General features: G+C 55.6%; 1 protein-coding gene across 2 annotated transcripts in view; it reads left to right on the top strand.

Moving 5' to 3' along the window:
* snap91a (synaptosome associated protein 91a) overlaps positions 1-16,318 on the top strand; it is a 37,477-nt gene extending 21,159 nt beyond the window's left edge. Inside the window, exons 11-28 of one of the 2 annotated variants that reach the window (XM_049025186.1) lie at positions 98-240; positions 5,879-5,976; positions 6,405-6,419; positions 6,656-6,847; positions 7,286-7,384; positions 8,588-8,779; positions 9,500-9,583; positions 9,784-9,852; positions 10,053-10,136; positions 10,231-10,302; positions 11,274-11,441; positions 13,216-13,368; positions 13,570-13,594; positions 13,761-13,854; positions 13,948-14,034; positions 14,119-14,211; positions 14,618-14,709; positions 14,852-16,318. In XM_049025186.1, coding sequence (XP_048881143.1) covers positions 98-240; positions 5,879-5,976; positions 6,405-6,419; positions 6,656-6,847; positions 7,286-7,384; positions 8,588-8,779; positions 9,500-9,583; positions 9,784-9,852; positions 10,053-10,136; positions 10,231-10,302; positions 11,274-11,441; positions 13,216-13,368; positions 13,570-13,594; positions 13,761-13,854; positions 13,948-14,034; positions 14,119-14,211; positions 14,618-14,701 — 1,752 coding nt within the window. In that variant the 3' untranslated portion in view covers positions 14,702-14,709; positions 14,852-16,318. Of the gene's footprint in view, positions 1-97; positions 241-5,878; positions 5,977-6,404; positions 6,420-6,655; positions 6,848-7,285; positions 7,385-8,587; positions 8,780-9,499; positions 9,584-9,783; positions 9,853-10,052; positions 10,137-10,230; positions 10,303-11,273; positions 11,442-13,215; positions 13,369-13,569; positions 13,595-13,760; positions 13,855-13,947; positions 14,035-14,118; positions 14,212-14,617; positions 14,710-14,851 lie in introns of those variants that run through there. The other variant, XM_049025187.1, reaches the window with a different exon arrangement.
* Positions 16,319-16,471: the final 153 nt, after the last annotated feature.

Below are 16,471 nucleotides of genomic sequence, written 5' to 3'. Positions count from 1 at the left end.
ATCCTGCAGTGCCATATATCTGCATGGCGTCTGAAGGCGACCGTGCTTCGATGTGGTAAAGTGGATGTCCCAGTGACCCTCTCTGTATGTATGCCAGGACTCTCCCACCAAAAACGGTTCTCCGGCCTCCACCCCGGTCAAAGCCACCGATCAGGCTGCTGGTCTACCGACTGAGGCTTTTCCCACCCCCCTGGCCAATGCTGCCACCTCCGCTGCTCCGGCTGCTTCATCTGCCTCCACGTTAGTTGTCTTACGTCGTGCGAGAATTTCGAGCGTAACCATGTGTGACAAATCGTAGAGCCATTAGAATGAAAAACGCACACGCTACAGAAAAATATCGCACCCTTCCATTCCGCATCGTAAGTGTCACGGGTCGTGGGCAGCGATCGCGAGCCGAGCAGGCTGACAAGCGGGATACGGGAAAACGGGGTTTTAATCGGGGAAACTGGAGCAGGTCGGGAAACAGACATTGACAACATCAATGACGGACACTGGACTCGGGTAAGACACGGACTGATATACACAGGACTGAGCAAATGAACTAGATACAGCTGGGTACAATCGGGAGAAAACACGTGGGTAGGCAGGGGGCGTGGCACACAGGAGGAGCCGACGAGCAGGGCATGACAGAACCCCCCCCCAAAGGCGCGCTTCACCGGGCGCGCCAGGGAGGAGGCGACAGACGGGACACGGGAACCGGGACCTGGAGCAAAAAAAAAAACAGAACCATCAACGAGAGACAGGAAACAGGACCGAGGCACAAAACACAGCCAGGGACAAGACAAAGGACAAAACCTGACAGAGGGTCGGGAAAGCAGAGAGACAGACCAGGAAGGGAGACACAGCGGGAACAGGAGGAACAAAGGGGCCAGGAGTGCAAGGCGGGTACACCGGGGCACAAGGAACAGAGACGGGCGGAACGAAAGGGCGAGCAGAAAACGAAGGGGCAGAGACAGGCGGGACAAAGGCAGGGGCGTAGGGAGACAAGGAGGGGGAACAAAGGGGAGCCCGAGGGAGCCCAAGCGGGTGACGGGAGGCAGCCAGAGGGGCCGCAGGCGGCCGGGAGGCCGGAGCCGGAGGGGACCTCGGAGGGGCCGAGGAGGCAGGGCGAGGGACCCGCGGAGGGGCCAGGGAGGGAGCAGGAGGGAGCACCAGGGAAGGGGACGAGGGAGCTGGAAGGGGCCAGGGCGAAGGCACGGAGGAGGGGGGAGCCGCAGCAGGCGGCGATGTCCGGGGGAGGGCCGGAGGTAGGGGCCCCGCAGGCGACCGAGGAGCCGCCGTCGGGGAACCCCCAGGCGACCGACCAGGACCCGGAGAGGGGAGCGAGGCAGGGCGACGAGGCACCGGAGAGGGACCCGCAGGCGACAGCCCACCCGGAGGGCCAGGACCCGCAGGCGGCAACCGAGCCCCAGCGCAGGCGAGGCAGGGCGAGCCAGGGGGCAGGGCGGGCGGGACCCCAGCCCTGCGTCTGTGTCCCCTCCCTTTACGGGACACAGACATGACCCCAGGTCGGGGTCGAGTTCGCCGGGGCGAGGGAGAAACTGTCACAGGGGGAGAAGGGACAGGAGCGCGGTCAGGAGCTGCAGGTGGCTGCAGTGGGGGCACCTGCCCGGGAGCTGCAGGTTGCTGCAGTGGGGGCGCCGGCCCGGGAGCTGCAGGTGGCTGCAGTGGGGGCGCCGGCCCGGGAGCTGCAGGTGGCTGCAGTGGGGGCGCCTGGACAGGAACAGGAGCGCGGTCAGGAACAGGAGCGTGGTCAGGAACAGGAGCGCGGTCAGGAACAGGAGCTGGCTGCAGTGGGGGCGCCTGCCCGGGAGCTGCAGCAGGCGGCTGCAGTGGGGGCGCCTGCCCGGGAGCTGCAGCAGGCGGCTGCAGAGGGGGCGCCTGCCCGGGAGCTGCAGCAGGCGGCTGCAGAGGGGGCGCCTGGACAGGAACAGGAGCGCGGTCAGGAACAGGAGCACGGTCAGGAACAGGAGCTGGCTGCAGTGGGGGCGCCTGCCCGGGAGCTGCAGCAGGCAGCGAAGGCGGCTGCGCAGGCGGCGGCAGCGGCGAAGGCGGCTGCGCAGGCGGCGGCAGCGGCGAAGGCGGCAATGGCGGCTGCACGGGAGCGGGGTCCGCCGGCAATGGCGGCTGCACGGGAGCGGGGTCCGCCGGCAATGGCGGCTGCACGGGAGCGGGGTCCGCCGGCAATGGCGGCTGCACGGGAGCGGGGTCCGCCGGCAATGGCGGCTGCACGGGAGCGGGGTCCGCGGGCGGCAGGAGCGGAGGGAGCTCCTCGGGTCCGGCCGTTGCAGCGAGCAGCGGAGGGAGGTCCTCTGTACCGGCGATCGCCGGTTTCTTTCTCCCTCGCTGGCGCCTAGCGGTGGCGGGAGGCGGCGCGACGTCCGTAAAAACGGACGGCGGAAGAAAGGCCTCCGGCTCCGGGTATGGGTAGAGGAAGGGCTCCTCGTCCTCGTCCTCACTGGAGAACCAGTACTTCCACACGGGATCGGGGTCGCGTGTGGTCAGCCTCCGGGCTGGAGGTAGGGCGGGGTACTTCCCTCTCGTCCCCTGTCGGGAGCCAAAGCCTGGAGAGCGAGCAGGCGCCGAGACGGATCGTCTCCTGCGGGACTCTCCTCCTCCCTCTCCGCTTCTTTTTGGGGTCCGTCATTCTGTCACGGGTCGTGGGCAGCGATCGCGAGCCGAGCAGGCTGACAAGCGGGATACGGGAAAACGGGGGTTTAATCGGGGAAACTGGAGCAGGTCGGGAAACAGACATTGACAACATCAATGACGGACACTGGACTCGGGTAAGACACGGACTGATATACACAGGACTGAGCAAATGAACTAGATACAGCTGGGTACAATCGGGAGAAAACACGTGGGTAGGCAGGGGGCGTGGCACACAGGAGGAGCCGACGAGCAGGGCATGACAGAACCCCCCCCCAAAGGCGCGCTTCACCGGGCGCGCCAGGGAGGAGGCGACAGACGGGACACGGGAACCGGGACCTGGAGCAAAAAAAAAAACAGAACCATCAACGAGAGACAGGAAACAGGACCGAGGCACAAAACACAGCCAGGGACAAGACAAAGGACAAAACCTGACAGAGGGTCGGGAAAGCAGAGAGACAGACCAGGAAGGGAGACACAGCGGGAACAGGAGGAACAAAGGGGCCAGGAGTGCAAGGCGGGTACACCGGGGCACAAGGAACAGAGACGGGCGGAACGAAAGGGCGAGCAGAAAACGAAGGGGCAGAGACAGGCGGGACAAAGGCAGGGGCGTAGGGAGACAAGGAGGGGGAACAAAGGGGAGCCCGAGGGAGCCCAAGCGGGTGACGGGAGGCAGCCAGAGGGGCCGCAGGCGGCCGGGAGGCCGGAGCCGGAGGGGACCTCGGAGGGGCCGAGGAGGCAGGGCGAGGGACCCGCGGAGGGGCCAGGGAGGGAGCAGGAGGGAGCACCAGGGAAGGGGACGAGGGAGCTGGAAGGGGCCAGGGCGAAGGCACGGAGGAGGGGGGAGCCGCAGCAGGCGGCGATGTCCGGGGGAGGGCCGGAGGTAGGGGCCCCGCAGGCGACCGAGGAGCCGCCGTCGGGGAACCCCCAGGCGACCGACCAGGACCCGGAGAGGGGAGCGAGGCAGGGCGACGAGGCACCGGAGAGGGACCCGCAGGCGACAGCCGACCCGGAGGGCCAGGACCCGCAGGCGGCAACCGAGCCCCAGCGCAGGCGAGGCAGGGCGAGCCAGGGGGCAGGGCGGGCGGGACCCCAGCCCTGCGTCTGTGTCCCCTCCCTTTACGGGACACAGACATGACCCCAGGTCGGGGTCGAGTTCGCCGGGGCGAGGGAGAAACTGTCACAGGGGGAGAAGGGACAGGAGCGCGGTCAGGAGCTGCAGGTGGCTGCAGTGGGGGCACCTGCCCGGGAGCTGCAGGTTGCTGCAGTGGGGGCGCCGGCCCGGGAGCTGCAGGTGGCTGCAGTGGGGGCGCCGGCCCGGGAGCTGCAGGTGGCTGCAGTGGGGGCGCCGGCCCGGGAGCTGCAGGTGGCTGCAGTGGGGGCGCCTGGACAGGAACAGGAGCGCGGTCAGGAACAGGAGCGCGGTCAGGAACAGGAGCGCGGTCAGGAACAGGAGCTGGCTGCAGTGGGGGCGCCTGCCCGGGAGCTGCAGCAGGCGGCTGCAGTGGGGGCGCCTGCCCGGGAGCTGCAGCAGGCGGCTGCAGAGGGGGCGCCTGCCCGGGAGCTGCAGCAGGCGGCTGCAGAGGGGGCGCCTGGACAGGAACAGGAGCGCGGTCAGGAACAGGAGCACGGTCAGGAACAGGAGCTGGCTGCAGTGGGGGCGCCTGCCCGGGAGCTGCAGCAGGCGGCTGCAGTGGGGGCGCCTGCCCGGGAGCTGCAGCAGGCGGCTGCAGTGGGGGCGCCTGCCCGGGAGCTGCAGCAAGCGGCTGCAGAGGGGGCGCCTCTGCAGGAACTGGAGCGCGGTCAGGAACAGGAGGTGGCTGCAGTGGGGGCGCCGGCCCGGGAGCTGCAGGTTGCTGCAGTGGGGGCGCCTGCCCGGGAGCTGCAGGTTGCTGCAGTGGGGGCGCCTGCCCGGGAGCTGCAGGTTGCTGCAGTGGGGGCGCCTGCCCGGGAGCTGCAGCAGGCAGCGAAGGCGGCTGCGCAGGCGGCGGCTGCGCAGGCGGCGGCAGCGGCGAAGGCGGCAATGGCGGCTGCACGGGAGCGGGGTCCGCCGGCAATGGCGGCTGCACGGGAGCGGGGTCCGCCGGCAATGGCGGCTGCACGGGAGCGGGGTCCGCCGGCAATGGCGGCTGCACGGGAGCGGGGTCCGCGGGCGGCAGGAGCGGAGGGAGCTCCTCGGGTCCGGCCGTTGCAGCGAGCAGCGGAGGGAGGTCCTCTGTACCGGCGATCGCCGGTTTCTTTCTCCCTCGCTGGCGCCTAGCGGTGGCGGGAGGCGGCGCGACGTCCGTAAAAACGGACGGCGGAAGAAAGGCCTCCGGCTCCGGGTATGGGTAGAGGAAGGGCTCCTCGTCCTCGTCCTCACTGGAGAACCAGTACTTCCACACGGGATCGGGGTCGCGTGTGGTCAGCCTCCGGGCTGGAGGTAGGGCGGGTACTTCCCTCTCGTCCCCTGTCGGGAGCCAAAGCCTGGAGAGCGAGCAGGCGCCGAGACGGATCGTCTCCTGCGGGACTCTCCTCCTCCCTCTCCGCTTCTTTTTGGGGTCCGTCATTCTGTCACGGGTCGTGGGCAGCGATCGCGAGCCGAGCGGCGATCGTGCGGAAGGAGCAGGCTGACAAGCGGGATACGGGAAAACGGGGGTTTAATCGGGGAAACTGGAGCAGGTCGGGAAACAGACATTGACAACATCAATGACGGACACTGGACTCGGGTAAGACACGGACTGATATACACAGGACTGAGCAAATGAACTAGATACAGCTGGGTACAATCGGGAGAAAACACGTGGGTAGGCAGGGGGCGTGGCACACAGGAGGAGCCGACGAGCAGGGCATGACAGTAAGCATAACAGCTGACTTTTATTATGAAAACCGTTTTGCCCCCTTCAGTCCACAGTGAGGACATTTATCCAGGAAACAGTATGAATAAGCCATGGAAATATCCACTTAGGAAATGTATAATCTTGTTTGAAAGTGAATGACAGATTATTGAATGTTTATAAACATTAAAGCTGCCTATTTGTATTTTGTATACTTTTAGGAGACAAATGGACTAAATGAAATGCTGATTTTTACTTTGTTTAAAATGAGGACAGGTTATATCGACATCCTCACCAGGATTCTGACACCGATGTTGAACCTTTAACCAGGTCAATGATGTAGATGTTGAGCCATTAGTCTTTTAGTCACCCTCAAACTCTCTCCCTCTCTTGCTTCCTGTGTTTTTCTGCAGTGCGCTCTCCAATGACCTCCTCGATCTGGACCTCTTGTCTGCCGCACCCCAGCCGGCTGGAGCAGCTGCTGCAGCCCCACCCACATCCTCCTGGGGAGGTAGGCAAAGCCCTCCACTCCCTGAGCTATAATGGGTTTTTGCAGAGGGACTAATTGGCTGGGACAGCTGCCACTCAAAGTGCAACTGACCTATCAGATGGAGGAAATGGCATCTCGCTACAGCATTTCAGTTTTTCTCATCCAGAACTGTAATGACGCTGCTGTTCCACGCAACGTCTACAAACCCCTCTTTGCTCCTGGGTGCGTGCAAGATAGATTGCCTGCAGATGATGAAACATCACATCGGCCGCCTGGGCTGCTATGGCAAATTCTTAAAGTTGCAAATGTTGGGTATAACGTTTTTTAAAGAAGAAAAATAAGCTCAATGATGAGTTAAAGAACAAGTTGGCTCAGCAATGTCTGACAGAAGTGTAACTTCCCACTTATACATGACTCTCTCTCCCATGCTGCACTGCGGTTTATCTCAGATCTTCTGGCAGGTGGTAAGTGAACAACGCCCCCTATAGGACTTTAGTAGACACCAGAAACGGCGACCTGCAGGCTGAAACTTGCATTGCAGCTGCTGATCACTCGCCTGGACATTTCCCATGTCTGTCACTCTGTGGTTTTTTTGCTTTCTGGTGTTTCTTTGATCTACCTGGTCTGAGGGGTCTCCATGTCTTTTTGCCCCTCTCTGCTTGTCCGACGGGGATTCTTACGGGGGGACGGTGGTCCGCAGACGCCCTGGGTGCCCCAGCCGCCCCCACTAGCTCAGAGGCCCTGCTAGCTGAGCCCTCCCTCGCTGGTGACTCTGCTCCTTCTGCGGCCGCCCTTAGCGCCGCGCCCACCGCCTGCGAGGCCACGCCGGCGCCTGCTGCCCCAGCCGCTCCACCTGCCACCTCTAGCACCTCTGACATGGATCTTTTTGGAGGTCAGTCGAGCCTCTGTGAGCGGGTCCATCCCACTGGCCCAGCTCGTTTTTCTCCACCGCCGTGGCTCATAGGTGACACAGAGCTGCTGGACCTTCAAGCGGCAGAGCTCCTGCTCCGGTCCCAGTTCTGTGTCCAGATGAAGCTTTCTGGTGTCACCTGGTTAAAGCCCTCAGAGATGCCCTGCTTCAGAAGCTGTCCTCCTTAGATTGCTGATCTAGCTCCTATGATGCCTCAGGGCTGGCTAGCTGGTCTTCGCTATGAAGCTGGATCTCCATCCCCATGGAGTCCAGCTCCACTCTGTCAGCTCGGCTGCCGGTCTCCATCTGAGAAATGTGGAAGCTGCTTTTGCCTGGATGGACACTCTTTGAAGTGATTTTCTGACTTGTTATTCTGTCTCCCATTCTGCACCAATGCTTGCTGCTCCCTGGCGTTCCCAGACGCATTCGCGGCCTCTCCAGGTGACGGCCCGGCTGCCTCAGAGGGCGGGGCTGCAGCTGCTACGCCCGTCCCTGCTGCTGATGCATGCGCCGGATCCGGTGGGTGACGACACAGCCTGCGCGTGACTGCGCATGTGTCTGTGACAGTCAGCTCAGTCGACCAGGCGCATTATAAGGACTCTCCATGGGGACAGTAGTTCAGGGGCCCGGGACCCCGTAGAACCCCCCCCCCCACCCCCTCACCTACCTCCCCGCTCATTCAGTCCAGCCTCCTTCTCCACTCTTGTCACCTGAGGTATTCACCTGGTGAATATTCAGGTAGTGCCCAGCTGGACTTACCTTGTTTTATTTTGTAAACTTTACCACGATATCATCCTGATTCATCATTGACCTTTTGCAAGTACTATGTGAGGGGGGGGGAAGGTTGGGAGGCGGGTGGTGGTGGAGGGGGGGGGGTCTCAAGTCATGCAGGCGTGTCCAGGATAATAACTGAATTACTGCATTTATTTAATAAAAATGCTCACGGAGCTCTGGTGGACACAAAGGCATAGAATTGATCGAGACCATAGAATAGTTTTTAATTTTTATGATTTCTTTGCAACATTAACTTTAATCTGCACTGAAGCTGCTGGCAAAACCTTCAGAGTCAAACATAGATTAAAGAAATCTTCCCAAGAATTACTGCCCCGCAGATAGTGCCCCCCAAGTGGTCAATATGCATGAATGCCGTTGGATTATGAGCAACCCTTTGAGGCTGTGTGTGAAATAGCAGTAAATTCCACACTCATTTTCCCAGAGGCCCCAGTCTTAACATTAATGGCCTCAGGAAGTATGACTTCTCTTCTGTTTTTCTTTACCCATGTGGTCAGTGTCCTGAGGTTTGCTGGCTTACTGAGGGTCCAGGCTTGCTGGCTTCTTGAGGTTCAGGCTTGCTGGCTTCCCGAGGTTACAGAATTGCTGGCTTCTTGAGGTTCCAGACTTACTGACTTCTTGAGATTCTAGACTTTCTGGCTTCCTGAGGTTTCAAACTTGGTAGCCTCTTGAGAATCCAGACTAGCTGACCTCTTGAAGTTCCAGGCTTGCTGGCCTCTTGAGGTTCCAGGCTTGCTGGCCTCCTGAGGTTCTAGACTCACTGGCCTCTTGAAGTTCCAGTCTTGCTGGTCTCCTGATGTTCCAGACTCGCTGGCTCCCTGAGCTTCAGGCTTGCAGGCTTCCTGAGCTTCAGGCTTGCTGGCTTCCTGAGCTTCTGGGCTTGCTGATTCTACCTCTATTCACTGTGTAACTCCCTCATTTCCCTTTAAGACCCCTTCGCGCCTTCTGAGGGTAGTGCAGAAGTGGCCCCCGAGCTGGACCTCTTTGCAATGAAGCCCACCGACACCAGCCCCGCCGTAGTAGCCCCCAGCAATAGTGCCGCGCCGAACTCCACCCCCGCAGCTGCCCCTGCCGCCCCCACTCCGCTCACGACCGCCGCTCCTGCTCTAGATATCTTTGGTGGTAATGCCTTCGTCCTGTTTCGTTTGAGCTATCCGCATCTATGATCAGATGAGCTTAACCCTGCATTATTTGGTTTTCTTTAAGCCAGTTTTCATCTGTTCTAAGCCTACGGCTCAGGTGTAGAGACTGAATCAAGGCATTGACCCTGCCCTCCAAATGGTAAAGTCAGTTTTCTGTTAGCTCGGCTGGTGGGCAAGACCCTTTTAAATAACTAACCAGCATAACGACCCTGATTAGACAAGCTAAACTAACATAGGTATTGAACTAACACACAAACTGGACTAACTTACCAATTACAGAAACACGTGAACTGCTCTAACCCATCAGTTAGACTTTTCTCTGATTGGACAAGCCCACTAATTAAACAAGCCCTCTTATTGGACTAACCCACCAAACAGACACCTATAGGACTAATGGAAATTGATAATAATAATGGCCATTGGGGGTGAGCTTGGCCTCCAGGTTTTGATTCAATCCCACCCTGGCTGTCCTGGCAGGAGGAAGGGAGAGATGGTGAAGGCAGTTCCCTCACCTTCCACCCTGCACATCCTCCTTTCCTATGAATGACGGGATTCTGCACTGCTCCTGTTATGCTTAACATGTTTGACTTAAAAAAGATCCATCTAAGGATTGATTCTTTTTTTTTCCCCGGAGCTTGGATTGTTGTGCCCATTGCCTGTTTCCGGCTATGCCACTGATTGTGTTTGTCCTTGTCCATAGATTTGTTTGATTCTATGCCCGAGCAAAGTTCCTCCACAGCTTCCAAACCAGATGCTACTTCTAGCATAGACCTATTTGGGGCAGGTACAGGAGATGACTACTTCTTTTGTTCGTGACTTTTGTTCCTCACCATCCACCACTCGTTTTCTCCATGCGTCCTCGTTTGTCCCTGCTCTGGAACGCGCCTTCTGCATGCCTAGTCAGAGAAGTGCTACTTTCTCTCTCTCCCTCTCCTGCTTTTTCACGCTCCTGTTTGCTCCCCCCCCCCCCCCCCCCCCCGGAAGACTTGCCCGCTGCCTCCCGTGGGCCTTCTCCTCTTCCTGAGGCCAGTCTGACCACTGATCTCCTGTCCGGTGAGTCTGCTCCCCTTCCTCTTTGGAGGGCTAACGGCCATCCTCCAGCTGTTTCTGCGATGCTGCCCTTTGCAGATGGTGGATGCTGTGTTGCTCGCCCCATGTGCCCCGAAGGGCCGCTTCCTTGCTTTCTTTGACATGTTATGAGTAACAGGCTCCATGTCTGGGTGCGTCTGCTGACTCTTTGTCTTCGGACTCAGACGCATTCTCCACCCCTGCTCCGGCCCCAGTGTCTGCAGCTCCTGCCCAACCCAGTGGGGGTGATGTTCTAGACCTGTTTGGGGGTAAGTATCACATGCAACATGCAAGAGGAACTCTGTCCTTGTGCCTAACTGACCTCTGACCTGATATTTCACTGTGTGTGTTCCCCCCAAACAGATGCCTTTGGTTCAGCTGATTCAGAGAGCCAGTCAGCTGCCCCTGGAGCTCCTGCTACAGATCTTCTGGGAGGTAATTACCTAGAATATTTCATATGGGTGACCTAGACTGTCTGTACCTCACACTGTCTGTACCCAGACCTCTCACTGTCTGTGCCTCACACTGTCTGTACCCAGACCTCTCACTGTATGTACGCGTACCCAGACCTCTCGCTATCTGTACTTCACACTGTACCTCACACTGCCTATACCCAGACCTCACAGTCCTCTCACGGTCTCTACCTTGCTCTGTCTATACCCAGGCCTGTCACTGTCTGTACCTCACACTTCCCGTACCCAGAGCTCTCAGTCTGCAATTCACACTGCCTTTGCCCAGACCTCGCACTGACTGTACCTCACACTTCCCACTTCTCAGTCTGTATTTAGACCACTCACTGTCTGTGCCTCTCACTGTCTGTACCTCACACTGCCTGTACCCATACCTCTCACAGTCTGTACCTCACACTGTCTGTACCCATACCTCTCACAGTCTGTACCTCACACTGTCTGTACCCATACCTCTCACAGTCTGTACCTCACACTGTCTGTACCCATACCTCTCACAGTCTGCACCTCACACTTCCAGTCCCCAGACCTTTCAGTCTGTACCTCACACTGTCTGTACCCATACCTCTCACAGTCTGCACCTCACACTTCCAGTCCCCAGACCTTTCAGTCTGTACCTCACACTGCCTGTACCCATACCTCTCACAGTCTGTACCTCACACTGCCTGTACCCATACCTCTCACAGTCTGTACCTCACACTGCCTGTACCCATACCTCTCACAGTCTGTACCTCACACTGCCTGTACCCATACCTCTCACAGTCTGTACCTCACACTGCCTGTACCCATACCTCTCACGGTCTGCACCTCACACTTCCAGTCCCCAGACCTTTCAGTCTGTACCTCACACTGTCTGTACCCAGGCCTCTCACTGTCTGTACTTCATGCTTCCTGTACTCATACATCTCACCATCTCTGTATATGTTTCTCCCTTACTAGATCTGATGACACCAACCCCAGCTCCTGTCGCATCTCCAGCCCCTGCGTCCACTGCAGCCCCAACTCTGGGCCAGGACAACCTCCTACAGTCTGGTTTTGATGCTTTTGGTTCCACAACGAACCCAACACCAGTCCCAACTGCACCCTCTAGTGGTTTTGATTCAACAGGTAGGTTTCCGAATCTTCTAACCCTAATCTCGCATCAGCCTTCGAAGTGTTTGGCTCAGATACGGCATGGAAATGTAGCTCTTTGTCAGTTTAATAGTAATCATTTAATCACTGAGCTGCGTTTTAAAAATGAGATGCAATTCATTTTTTAGCAGTTTTTTTTTAATCTCATTTTAAACTGCTACGTTCAACAGTTTGCTTCAAACTGAATTTAATTGCATCCTAATATGCAATAACAATAAAAAAGATCTAATCTCATGGGCAGGCACTGTTTATTATATAATAGTAATGTTTGAGTGTGCCTGGGGTTGTCAGTAGAGTACTGGTTATGGGCTGGGCTTTACTCGAGCTATTAGTTAAATACTGGTTTTGGACTGAGATTAGGTAGGGCTGCTGCTGGAGTTCTAGTGATGGACTGGGTGTATCTGGGGCGGTACAAAGAGAAAATGGACGGGCCCTGAGGTTAAGGGGGGGTTCACTGCTCTTTACCAGGGTACTATGGTGTATTATGGGTAATGTCCACTGCCTGCATAATACGTGGTAACTGCAGGTAGCGACAAGAGAATCACTGACAAGGTGTGTCTACTGTGGTGTTTGATGGATCTCCAGAAACGCTACTGTCTCACAAATGCTACCAGATACGTCCTTATTCCTTAATCTGGGAATGTGTGTCATTCCCAAATGGAAAACAACATTTATAACGGTATATTCTAGGACCGATTTGATGTGATCTCCCATACTTACATCTGCAGATAGATCGGATTTCAGCTCGAATTACAACTTAGGCTAACTAAATTTGACTACTAGTTTTCTAAAAATAGCCTGCTAGATTATGCTGAGCGCCACCTGACTTAGCAACAGGACTAAGTAGGTCATTGGTTAAGTGAAGCGTTGTTTATCCATCCAAGACCACAGCAGAAGCTCCAGTCCAGCAAGCAGCCCGAAGCAGCAAGCAATGCTGGCAGACGGAATCAGTGCTTTTCTTAGCCGTTCGCTGTATGGTGGCGGCATCGGCCCCTCACTGTAACCGAATAAGCCGTCATAGAGCAGGCTGTGTAGGGAACGGGACATTGATTTGGGACAAAGCCCGCGTTGGGTGCCTGTCCGAGACGTAAGCAGCAGCTGTGCACTCGCCGTCGCCTCTGCCCTCCCCTGACACGCGCGTCTCACCCCACCCGCCCTACTTCTCTGCCCCCCTTTCTCTCTCTCTTTCTCTCTCACTTCACCCTCTTCCCTTGGGTCTTTGCTTGCTTCCGCTCTGTCGATGGTGAGTTCCGGCTCTTCCCCACCCGCTTACGCCCCACAATGCTTTGCGGCATGACGATGTTCCTCCGATGAGTTCCCACTGTCCAGCGAACATGACTGGCTCGTCTCCCCGGTGTCTGTTTCTGGCACCTGATCCTGTCTATCTGATATACTTTTTGAGAGCCCCGATTAGTTCATACGTTCATTCATTTATTATTCATCTAAGAGGCTTGCGGGGTCAGTAAGTGCAGGTAACAGGAGAACAGGTCATGATCACTGAGGTTTGTGAGGACTGCTCTGCGTCTGTAGATACTCTGACTGCTGATGTGCAGTGGGCATGGCTCGGTGCATGCTATGTTTATCCCAGGTCCCCTCAGCTATAACTGCCACTGTTCTTGTGGTTCCAGTTGTCCTGTGTTGTTGTCATGGCGATCTCCCTGGTTACCTTCCTATTGGAGGGTTTAGTGATGTGTGAAAGTGTCACACGTGCCCTGTCTTTGACCCCCACGTTGTTCCCCTTTCCTCTAAGTGTTTGATGGATTAGGGGACCTGCTTATGCCTGCCATGGCACCCCAGGGCTCAGCAGCGCCCCCTGTGATGGGAACTGGGATGACGGCAGCAACTCCACCTGCGAAACCCATCGCCGGTGACCTGGACTCCTCCCTGGCAAACCTGGTTGGAAGTACGTGCTGATCTGTGGAGGTGTAAGATTCATCAGTGACAGGAGTGATCACAAGTGTTTAGAAAAATAATGCTGGAAGCTTCAAATGCCCTTTAGCGCCCCCTGAAGGTGACTGGTAGGAGAGCGCGATCAATTTAAATACCGATGACAGTGCAGAGTGCAGCTGAGTGCAGAATCTGATCCTGTTTCCCTTTTTCGCAGACTTGGGCATGGGGAATCAGAAAAAGTAAGAGCACACTGTGTCATATCTGTTTTGGTATGTCCTTGTGTGTGTAGTTTTCAACTAAGAGTCATTGATTTACTAATTGACTGTAAGTTCTGAACCTGAGTGCACGGGGGGGGGGGGGGGTTGCTTGGAGGATGCTGATTGGCCGATCTCCTCTGTCACTCAGAGACATGCAGTGGAACGAGAAAAAGCTAACTGGTGGTGCTAACTGGCAGCCACAGGTAGCCCCCACCAGCTGGGGGGGGCCTGGCTCTCAGATGGTGAGTGGGATTTTGGACAGAAAAAGTTCTGTGTGTCTGTACTAAACTCAGAAACACCAATCATCCTCACCCTCTGTGTCCTCCCGTCTTCAGTCAGGTGCCTCCCCCGGGGCTCCAGGTGCCACGCCCCCTCCCGGAGCCATGGCTCCACCAATGGGAGCACAGCCAGGATTCGGCATGGTAGGGATGTGATCAGCGCTCTGTGTGCTGCTTCTGTGCCTGCGGAGGGCCTGGCTCACCACACCCCTATCTCCCCGCCCACAGCCCCCAGCTACCGGAGCCCCCATGATGCCTCAGATGTTCGCTCAGCCAATGATGAGGCCACAGTTTCCTGGTGCAGGAGCCCCTGGGGCCCCGGTACTGACAGGAACACACCGCAGTGCACGCAGTGACAGACACACGCAGTGACAGACACACGCAGTGACAGACACACGCAGTGACAGACACACACAGACATAAAGAGCCAGTGACAGAAACACGCAGTGACAGACACACAGACATACAGACACAGTGACAGACACACACAGTGACAGACATAGACAGACGTAAAGACACAACAACTGACAAAAAGTGACAGACACACACAGACACACAGGTATAAAGACACAGTGACTGACACACCCAGTAACATACGGCACTCAAATAGCCATAATCATTTTCTCTGACTGCCTGAGACTTTTGCACACTGCTGTGTGGTATAAACACAGCCTCAGATAGGTGCTGTGTCCGCTGTGTGACTCTGCTTTGCCTATTACCCCCAAAGTTGTCTCCAGGAGCTGCCCAGAGCCCTAAGAAGCCCCCCTCCAAAGACCCCCTGGCAGATCTTAACATCAAGGACTTCTTATAAAGCCCAAGGTACTTTGTAGACGTTTGCAGCGTGAGGGGCCTGCACACGCACTGGAGTTCCAGTGTATTGGTCTCCCAGCACACACACACACGCAGCCACACAGTTACGCACAGACATGCACACGCGTGACTCCCGTCTCCTCCCCCGCAGCTGCTTTCTCCATGGCGACACGTTGAGCGCGGCTGCCAGACATGGATGACCCCTGAGGATCACAGCTACCACCGGAGCCCCTCCCCCCTGCCTCAGCCCCGCCCCCGCCTCAGTTCCACCCTGCCTTAGCCCTTCCCCCTTGTCATGTTGTAGCACAAACTGTGAAACTGAACTGTAGGAAAGGATTGTGTGCTTATCTCAATGTTATCTTCCCTTGAACAATAAGACATAAAAAAAACAAATAAAAATGGTGTATTATGTTCTACCCCTTTCGAATGATGGACGTGTGTGTGTTTGATGCCTGCTGCGTCTAGCAGTGCCCCCCGAGCTGACGTACAGGCGATTGTCTGGTGTGCGTATCGTTCATTGCTGATAGCTTTCGGTGTACATAAATCCCTTAAAATATCTTATTTCCTCTGTATCTATATCTATTCAAGAGCATATTGATGTCGGTCTAATATCAAACTGAATCAAAAGGCCATTATTTTATCTCCCATCTGCAGTCTAATTTGGGAACAAATATGGATATATGAGATATAGATATATAAATAAAAATATATATATATGTAAAAGGTTTGCAAGCTCCTCACACCTGGAACAGCCTTTTCACTTTATAATGTTTATTTATTTAATATTTTTTTGGTTTCATTTTTATGTTGAGCTCCTCGTTCTGTTATTTATATCTTGTTTAAATTTGTACTGTTTACATTTCTGGACATTTTGTCTGCAGATTTTATTGATCTTTATTCTTATTTTGAGGAATTTGTTATATTTTGTTTATTGTAGACGTTGTGCACATAAGAAAGAATTGTCCCATGATTACTTGAAAGCAGAGATCGGTATGGATGCCCATTTAAATAATAACTACACTTGTATAGTGGCCTAGGAAGCGGATTTGTTCTTGCTGTTTTGTTTTTCTGTCTCTATCAGTGAACTATTGTGTTTTGACCCTCATAGTAAGTAGTGTTTTATTCCTGCCGACCCGTGGTCAGCTCCCATAGTGTTATTTTTGTAATACAGTAGAGCGAGCAGGCGTTTGGTTCCTAACCCTCTCTTGCGGTCACCCCGCACACCCGAGCCCCCCTCCCTTTCACCCTGGTTGATGTACACATGGTGTTTTCTGTTCCTCTCCCCTTTGGTGAACAGTGGTATTGTAAGTGTAGGCACTGGCAAACGTCTTAACAGTTCATTGAAGTGTCCAGGAGAGGTCGCTGTTGACCGCAGTTTCCGTTCGTTTCTACGGCAGCTCAGTGGAACCAGCGGAATCAGTTTCTGACTGTAGATGCCGTACACTGTTGTTTCCTTCCAAGTGACCGTGTCAGCAATCGTCGTGAAAAAAAAAAAAAAACAATGGATAAAGAACAAGACTTTAACTTTTGTTTTAAAGATAGCTTTTGTTTTCTTTTTGATTTACCCCCAGTGCATGTATGCTCTTTGAAATGCAATAAATACATTGACTTAAGGAAATATGGGTGTCTCCAAGACGAATGCATGTGTCCCTTCCATATTTTGCTCAAGTTTTATAAATGGATGTAACATTTCAGTTCTCAGATATTGAATCTACATAAGGGTGTGAAAAATAAAGTTCTGATCTATAAAACGTGTTATAGTTTAGCCTCC

This window comes from Brienomyrus brachyistius, chromosome 9 (assembly GCF_023856365.1).
Source record: "Brienomyrus brachyistius isolate T26 chromosome 9, BBRACH_0.4, whole genome shotgun sequence".
Classification (NCBI taxonomy): domain Eukaryota; kingdom Metazoa; phylum Chordata; class Actinopteri; order Osteoglossiformes; family Mormyridae; genus Brienomyrus; species Brienomyrus brachyistius.
The sequence above is the reverse complement of the archived record's forward strand: the minus strand, read 5'-3'. Positions and strand labels throughout refer to the sequence as shown.